Source organism: Notothenia coriiceps, unplaced genomic scaffold, assembly GCF_000735185.1.
Source record: "Notothenia coriiceps isolate Sejong01 unplaced genomic scaffold, NC01 NC01_scaffold00000724, whole genome shotgun sequence".
NCBI classification, from domain to species: domain Eukaryota; kingdom Metazoa; phylum Chordata; class Actinopteri; order Perciformes; family Nototheniidae; genus Notothenia; species Notothenia coriiceps.
The window spans coordinates 110118-119753 of NW_011333425.1; the positions used below are offsets into that span (position 1 = coordinate 110118).

General features: G+C 39.0%; 1 protein-coding gene across 1 annotated transcript in view; it reads right to left on the bottom strand.

The window, feature by feature from the left end:
- The window catches only part of LOC104957155 (sodium leak channel non-selective protein), a 29813-nt gene extending 23811 nt beyond the window's left edge, over positions 1-6002 (bottom strand). Inside the window, exons 1-3 of the mRNA XM_010784769.1 lie at positions 5805-6002; positions 4326-4463; positions 3764-3838 (exon numbers count right to left, since the gene is read on the bottom strand). Coding sequence (XP_010783071.1) covers positions 3764-3838; positions 4326-4463; positions 5805-6002 — 411 coding nt within the window. The remainder of the gene's footprint in view (positions 1-3763; positions 3839-4325; positions 4464-5804) is intronic.
- Between the last annotated feature and the right edge of the window lie 3634 nt (positions 6003-9636).

Genomic DNA, 9636 nt, shown 5'->3' on the forward strand with positions numbered 1-9636 from the left:
ACATGCACCTGTGTCTGTAAGAGTCTGTGTGCGTGTGTGTAGATTATTGGGCTGTATGTAATAATGCTTGGATTCAGAGCTGTTTCACTTGCCAACATACTTCCGAGATATTAAAGCACAGCAAGCTTACACTGATCTGCTTGATCACAGTTTGAGTACCCAGAAGCCTCTTTGCTTTTCCTGACGTTTCAAGCTTTGACTCTTAGATGAAAGAAACAAATCAAGACAAATGGCACATCTAGGCTGACAGATGCGAGTCATTCCCCGAAAAGTGGGGCCGCAATCACCATACAAACGATGACAGATGATCTTTGATATATGCCTATTGGTGATGTCATTATCAAATCAGCAGACCTATGCAAACAGTAGTGCTGCTGCTTTACCCAGATACACAGCAGATATTTGTCATCCTTGGAGTTTTAAACTATTGTCGCCTTAACATTACCAATTGTATTAAGTTTAAACTTTAATTTCCTGGTCTAAGTATAGCCTTAAACAACATATATGAATGATATGTCTGTCTAACCACATACAGTAGGCTCTATTTTCAGCTCTGAGTCATAAGGCTATTCTGTCATAACAGCAGAAAAACAGACTACTTGGCCTTTAAGGTGGGTAGTTCTATAAAAGTCAGGTATTTTTCTTTCTATATAAATCCCTTCACACTTTAGCGGCATACTCACAGGATTCTGGTGTGGAGGGGAGCAGTCAAACTTTTGGCTAACTGATCCACATTGTTAAAGCGGCCTATTATGCTCATTTTCAGGTTCATATTTGTGTAGTTATAATTACATAATTTTAATAGTAAAAAGTGCTGTATTCTTTCTCATACTGACTGTGCTTCAGCACCTCTTCCCACCCTCTGTCTGAAACCAGAGCCCAGACTGCTCTGATTGGTCAGCTGGCTAGCTCTGTTGTGATGGACAACCGCTTAGAAATGTCCTGCTCCTTAGCCTATCACGTACAATGTGTTGGAGCGCTAGCCAATAGAAGCGTGAGTGTTATATAGTGATGTCCTTATGTCTGTGTGGGAAAGAAACTCTGGAAGGAACTTTAAGCCTTTGCAGACCATTTACATGCACACAAAACCTATACACACTACAGGAAAGGGAAAACTAGAAAAGCATAATACAGCCCCTTTAATAAAAACAGGGAATGGTGTAAAAGTGAAAGCTAGTGCACCCTAAAGTCAAAGATCAGAAGAGCCTAACTGACTGTGGGTAAATACATTCACTGATGGCTGATGATGATTACTTTATGTTAAAGTGAGAAGGGACTCTGTAACAAAAGTAAAATGGCTGGCATAAAGAACATGACATTGACAGTGACTTACCAACATATACAGAACATTATTTGAAGAGGGATTTAATATTATTACTCAAAGCTTGGCTGCACAGTTTCATTTTATTGTGACACCCGCACACCAAACATACACATAAAAACACTGCTGGCACACCTGCAACCACACACGTCTCCTTTTCTTTTTTCTACTGATATGTCTGACGCAGATGGAGCATGACGGGGAGAAGGATGTTAAAGCAAGACAAATTGTCACCAACTACCTACAATAACATTTGCTCCACAGCAGCTACTAAATAAACGTTCAGTATGAAGATGAATGTAACCGAGATTAGCTCACTACGCAAACCAATGCCAACAATGTTTGCATAATTAGTGTTCTATACATAATTTCTTATATATTTTTGCATAGCACTCCACTTTCTACAAAAAACGTACACACATCATCCCTAATTTCACTTCAAATAATACCAGGAGAGAATTCTATAATAGGCATGAAACCGCTCTGTGAATGTCTTTCGGCTTCAATTTGTTGTTTCATTTCTTCCAATTAAATTGAACATAGAAACTGTCTGTGTTCGACCAACTGTGAAGAAGAAAGGATTACAAATTTCTCGAGGGGGACACACACCCATTTATACTTTTGTGTGTCAAATTCACAAGGTTTATGAAATGAAAATAAATAATATAGGTCATACCATGTTCTGTATATGTTCTGCTTTTTTCTTTTTTAAAGAGCTTGTCATGGTCACATTGAGGACGAATAACAAACATTACCACCCCAACGAAGTCATTCATCAAACAGCAGACCAACATGATTCATCACATACAGAGTAATTTGTTTCTCATCCCTCACAGCCCACGTGTGTATTTCTTTATAAAAAGGTAGGCCATGTCATTGGGCTTTTGCCAAATGTTTGCAGAAGCTTTCTCTTGTGGGAGGGTGATCACAGTCTATGGTCTATTTATAGTTAGTCTCCGTATCCGTGATGGAAGCACCTGTAAAATAGGCAATTTTACAGTCACTGCGCCTAATCACTCAGCTGTGGGTTGGAAATAACCTGCCAGCCAGCTGTGAGCGCACATCGGTGATCTAAGTGTGTGTGTGTGTGTGTGTGTGTGTGTGTGTGTGTGTGTGTGTGTGTGTGTGTGTGTGTGTGTGTGTGAACCTTCCTGTCAGTGATCTTACAGATCGATAAATTAACATAAGTAAAAGTATTGTATAGTTACAAACATAAATTGACCAAGGACTTAAAAAAAAGTAATCACTCTCGGTGACTGTTAAAAAAACGAGTTGTGTTTATAAAGTGAATCTGCAATTGCAATTTAAGAAAGAAACTGACCCGTAGGGCAATAACAAGCAACAAGGCTTTGAGTATTCAAGCTTTTTCACACAACAGGGTTTTGCTTTATTAAAGCTAATTGCCCATTTAATCAAATCCTATAATGAAAAAAAAAAAAAAGGTGAAAAAAACCGAAATTACTAATAGCCCTGCCCACATGTGGGAACACATTGTAAACTCTGTCACTCTTTCCAGGGTGCTAACAGAAAGTGCTCCACTTTAAATAAAACGCAGTGGCAAACAACAAGGGAATAAAACGCAGGCAGCAGACAAATCAGTTTGCACTTAAGATATGATGAGAGAAAAGGTGCTTTTGAATGTCTTGCATACATGTATGTCCTTTACTGTTATTCTTACTGGTAATAAGTCTACTAAAATAAAAGTGTAAAAGAATACATACTGTCCTTATTTTTGCCACATTCTTCCGTGATTAATAATAAAGCAGCTATGTTAATCAAATACATGCAGTCACATTTTTAATTAAGAAAATAAAAAAATGGTGGGTCATTTAAATAAATGACAGGCACCAAATATAAGGACCAGAGTGGAATATTAATATTGTTGATCAACCAGCCAGAGTGGCTTAGCCTGGTTATGCCATTTCATCATTTTGGCTTTGCTCAAGAGATGATTGACAGTCCTCTTCCTTCTCATGTATAAAGAAATAGCAAACTGTCCAATACGCAACTGAAAGCCTTCACACTGCTTATGAATAATAATTTCTGACTTTCAATCCAGAAAATAACAAGACACTTCTAGAAACCTTGTCTGATCCATCAAGACTTTCCACCAAAGTGAGTTTCTGAGATGAAAATTACCCATTGTAGTAGGAGAATCAGGTTTTGTGTGAAATCAGCGACACCTCATTTAAATAGGTGATAAAAGTTAGCAAGGCTTGTGAGGTGGGTGAGCTGCTGAGTCACAGCATCCTCTTAATGTCTGTTGACTCAGAGACAGAGGCTCATTATTTATAAAACTACCTTATTTAATTCGTAATCTCAACACTGTATATGCAATAACATGAACTGTACCTGTGGGTACCGATAGCAAGATTCTTTCGCACTTATAGATCTGAGCATAATCTTGTTTTACTACGGACATAATTCACATAAGCTTCTTACCTGTTTGAGCTTCTTCAAGTCTTCATCCAACTCCAGATTGTCCAAGATGACAGCCACAAAAAGACTGAGAAGAATCTAAAATGCAACAAGAGGAAATTAATGAGAAAGTCTGCCGAGTTTGATCACATTACACTATGTCAATGTCATTATCCCTATTACCATAAAACAAGACTTTTTCAAAAATACAAAGTCCGCTAAGTAATTGCATGTGTCTCTTGCTCGGTTCTGGAAGAGATCCTGCCTGTCTGCGGTGAAGTGTGACTCATCCAGAGACTGCATGCTCCCTATATAAGAAGGCCAAACACTGAAATGTCAGCACTTCTTACGCCTGCAAGTCTGATTAACTGTGATTAGATGTAACACTTGAGGGAACACTGAAGGGGTGATGGCACAAATTGAAAGCATTAAGAAAACAACTCATGTATGCTTTTGCCACTTATTTCCAACAACCGGCTTTTACCGACTATAGAACTGCACCAACCAAAATGCTAAGAAATGTAATACAACAGTCTCTTCAACATGTTTGTCTTGTACATTTGAATAAGCACAACACGTTTCTCACCAGGGTAGCAAACAGATGGTAGAGGATGAAGTAGATGGCCACTACCGGAGCCCACATATGACCTACAGCCACCAGAGTCTGGTCCATGACATCAACCCAGCCCTCTTGGGTTAGGATCTGGAACATGGACATGAATGCCTACAGGGGGTAGAGCACAGGAATATAAAAAGCAAGAGAGGCAAAAGACAAGAGAGGGCAACTGAGTACACAAGGAGAAACAATGAAGAAAGAGTTGGAGATGAAATTACAGAGAAACAGACAGATCTGACATTTGAAACATGAGAGCAAATATCACACAACTGATGCACATATCCCGCTCCGACCATCCTTCTCTAGCTGGAGGTTGTGATATTTTGAAATACAAGCCATAAAAAGAACAGAAGAAGTCAGAGCATAACAATCCTTTATTTTTGTACTGTCTTGCTGCCCTCTCATTTACTTGGTAGAGGTCAGATTAAAGTGTAGGGAACAGCTAGCTGCGACACTGTGGCCCCTGGAGTCAAATGACATGCCTGTGCCTCCTCCTTAGCATCTCACCTCCAGACAGACTCCCCCCCCACTCCCTCCCACCTACTCCCACATCCCTGTCACTGCAGATAAAGATAAACCCAGCAACAGGTCTGCCCATTGGAGAGACAGCCAAACATCATTAACTATGATGGGATGTGCGTCTTTGTGCATGTGGGTGGGTGTGTGAGACACAAGCAATAAGAAAAACGAAGAGAGAAAATGAGAGCGAGGAGGGTAACATGGCATACAAGTGGCATCTGTTTACGAGCAACCCCTCATCTCCCGCTGTGCTGGGGATCAGCGAGATGTTGGAGGGGAGAAAAAAAGATATGGGAGTTCGAAAGGCGAGGCTAATGAGAGAGAAAGAAGCTCATGAGCACTTAGAAATCAAAGGGGGTACCACATCTGTCGACCAACCATGCATCTCATCATCAGCATCTGCAGCCCTCGGCATCGCTCGTCTGAGGTGCCCCTCTAGAACTGCTCATAGGCATTTCTTAATGTGTTTGCAGTGGATTTCCTTTTCTACCTGTGTGTCCTGATTTCATCTTCATTTCAGCAGATGGCTCTTACTTTAAAACAGCTGATATTTCCGGCTAAATAAAATAAGACCTACTAATCTCTAAATGCAGAGGAGCATGTGTGGGTATGAAGGGCAATACATCGGTATCTGATAACAATCAATCATTTCCAGGGAGCCCCATTATACAATGAAAGTGGTTGAAAATGTGCCAGCATTGTTGTATTCATACATGCACTGAATACAGACAAGGTAATTATACTAAAGAGTAAAGTCCATTGTGCATAGCAATAGATTGAATTATTTAGACTCCTGACGACAGATTTCCAGAAATCTTTTCAATGAATCAACTTGTTGTTCTTCATATTGTGATCATTTGTTATATACTTTAAATAGATCACCTGCACTAGTTGTTATATTTACCCTAGTGAGTGAGAGTGTATTCTTACCCTGGGGAAAGTGGTGAAGCGGTCCAGCTCCTCCACAAAGCAGAACATCTGCAGGCTGATGGCCGACATGACGATGAGGAGGCTGGCTGTGAACACCACCAGGCTGCCCAGCTTTTTACCTGGACCGAAGATCTTATACACAAAGTCCTCCAGAGCCGGCGAAATCTTAATCAAACGCACCACACGGAGCACCTGCATAGTGAAAAACAACCATTTACACTGTTGAACTGTGTAAGGGGATATTTTGAAGAAAGTTTCGAAAAAATATCAGAATTCTAAAACAAAAACACAGTGGCACATTGATAAGATATTGATTTTGAAAACACAGAGCATTGATCTTGACCCAGTGATAAAGGTGCAGTGCTGGTGTGATCTGTCAACTGGCTCAGTCCCTAAATTGCTTGCAGTGACAACAACCAGCCCCAAAAGGTAATGCATATTAGTCAGGCTTTGATCAGACATCCACAGAGTAGCTATCGATCGAGCTCAGAACTGATGCCCCTGGCCAGAGATTTGTCTTTAGAATCCAGCTCAAAGCCAAATAAATGGCTGTCTCCCGTTCCCGGGACACACAACAAATAAGGAGACAAATGGAGGGTAATAGTTTATAAGTGAGCCGAGAGAAAACAAATACAGTAATAATTCTCACAGCATAATAAGATGGGATGGAAAGAAAGTGGACCTTCTTGTCCGGACAGACCATGATGACCACTATCCATTTTACTACTGATGCAGGCATAATATAACAAGGTGGGATCACAGATGATATAAGGCCATAACATTCTAAAGTTATTCACTTATCTCTCTTTGTCTTCACAGCCTCCAAACAAGGTTTTGGAATAATCATCTGTTTAAGATCGAACGTGTTGTATTTATCTGAAATAGGTTTGTTCAGTGGGTGGTGGTGGTGGCAGTAAGGTTTAGAGAGTTCATAACATTTAGTTTAAGTAGATTGAGCTGAGTATTACAGTATGAAGATGTGGAAACAAATTAAACAAATACTATTATGCAAATGTTGCACATGTGCGAAATTATACCTGATTTATATGTATAAACAACGCCCACTTCCAGTCTTCAATCTGAATACAGATACAGAGGCACATATCTCTTTTTAGTTGATATATATAAATACAGATAAGGAAATCTCTCATACTCACTAAAAAAAGTTGAATCTAACATTTAGTTGCATATCTCTAATCTAAGAAAAACATATAACTGTTATTAGAGGAAAACATTTCTTCGCCAGTACTAATGCAGACAGAAAATGAACAATGAATAATCTTGAGTGAAATTACTTTGATGTGTAAAACTAATTACCACTACAAGGGGTTATCCCAACTACAGTTCAGGCTCAGGGCCAGATCTGGAGATAGAAACACGATAAATCACAGAATATTGTTTCACGGCTTCATTTAAAACCTTTTTTTGTACAAAGAGGATTGTGTGTCTGCTACCAATGATTAAATATAAATGAGACTCAGTGAATGGCTCTCCAGCTGTGTGCTTCTGGCTCTAGCCTCTTGCAAGACAAAGCAATGCTTAACTGAAAATTGAATTGCCTATTGTGTCCCATTGTTCCCCGACACAGATAGCCCATCCAGAATTTATAAGATGTTGGCCAAATACCAACAACTAGAATTGGATCAGTGCATCCCTACTAGAAATGTGAAAACTGATTTGCATTTCTGTCATTCTAAATAAATTCATTGACTGAACTGTTGAATTGTGCTGCCACTGAACTCATTGCAATTCTGAACCAACAGAAACAAAATGTTGGGTGCCCATTGGCTCATTAAAAATGATTATGCTAAGTGTATTTCAAGTGCGTATGTATGAGCTTTAGAGCATGTGACATTTGGTCAGGAATAGAAGACGGTTGGTACGGCTAACCTTTAGCCTAATCATTTGTGAATAAATGTCACCTGTAAAAACCTGGACCTACATGAAATCACCATGAGAGTGGTGAGACAGGAAGGCGCTTCCGGTTGCTCTTTAAAAACTTCTCATTAGCCAAATGCAAACAACTGCTATGAAAGAGGACTCATCTTTTGCTGCAAATTAAGGATTGAATGACATTTCACTCTACAAACTCGTAATATCGGTGCATGATGTTTCGTAGTTGTTACTACCCTGAGCTTGTCCCTAGTGTTTATTTGGTTGTACTTGAAACTTTTGTAGTAAATATTTCATAAAGATAAATAGCAATAACGATTTTTATCACAACAAATAAATAAAGATCAACTGCAAAACGTGTTTTTCCTTTGACGACCACCATGTTTGATGCAATGAGCTGTCAAACACGAGTTCTTATTGTGTGTGCGTTGCTTTTTTACAACATTAAAAGATCATTAGAGCCCAGCAGTGGAGCTGAGCAATGAATGGTTTTCAGTGAGAACTCACAATCTATGAATACAGTGCAATTGTAAGATCTGCAGCACATCATGTGTTAATAAATACAATATTTGAGTGTAGGTATGAAATGTAGAACCCAACACAGCTCTGAAGTGTAATTTACAGAAAATATTACCAATTTAATTCAGAATTAAATATTGGTTATACAAGTTATTTTCTTCCTCAAAGATGTGCATAGTTTATGAATGCAATACTGGCAGCCAATGCTTATATCTTAGAATAATGGAACGTATTGCCAGCACATAAATGGACCATAACTCAGAAAAACATAAAAAGTCTGCATTACCATGAAAAAATAAGGTAGTCTAATTTAAGGGAGAAATAAAACAAGCAAGTCATTCCAAGTTAATTTTCCTCTTCTACTAAAATTACAGCCTGGGAGAAGAAAAACAGTAATGTTTGTTTTGGTCGCAGTAATATCCAGAGCATAATTTAATCAAAGAACAATGAACAAGTCAACAGCCCTTTTTTATGCAATAAAGATATACCTGTATACCAAAGGATACCAAATAAATACAGTATATTTCTTTGCTTGAGTGTATGCGTTTGTGTGGAAGGCAGCTGTTGAGTGAGTCAGATAGGATCGGGGCAGCTTGTATGGTCAAGGCTCATTAAAGACACATCAAGAAGCTCTTTCCCATCAGATCCTCCAAAGAGCTTTTCATTGACTGCATTACGCGACAGCAAGGTCACAGGGTTACTTGTGATTCAAACGCTGTGGATGGATGATAATGCTCAAAGGCACCATTGCGACGTGGGTCATAATATAAAGAGTTGATGTATGTTTCTGCTTTGAGAACTGGGCAAACTATTCACACTTTGGTGGAGGTAACATCCCACACAAATATATACACAAAATGTATAGAACACATCCTGCCAACCTTCACAACTAGATTACATTTCTTGAGAGGGCAAAGGCATCAGACTGTATTTATTCTACCAACAGAATGGTTAGGACTTTCCCATTTGATTGCATCACATGAAATAATGTAGGCCTCTCTTTTCAGACCCAGTTTAACGCTTTGACTCTTTTAACTTAGTACATCAAATCTGCTCTAACAATATCATCACTGAAAATACACTTGCTCAGAAATCACTTAACTAAATCTCTGTAAGACATTTGTGGTGACAGTGCATTTAATGCATTTTGAATGAGAAGAGGAAAGATTTTAACACTGAAGAGGGATATGATCGATTTGTACTCATTAATGCATAGTCACAGGAAAGAGATGTCACTAAATGATTCACAGCTTCTGTTCTTCACTGAGATTTTATCTTGAGTGGGGATCTTGAGTGGGGATGTGTCTGTCTGTCTGTCTGTCTGTCTGTCTGTCTGTCTGTCTGTCTGTCTGTCTGTCTGTCTGTAGTAGAGGTAATCACATGTGATAAATAAATGTCTGTGTATATTTCCCCCAGGTTC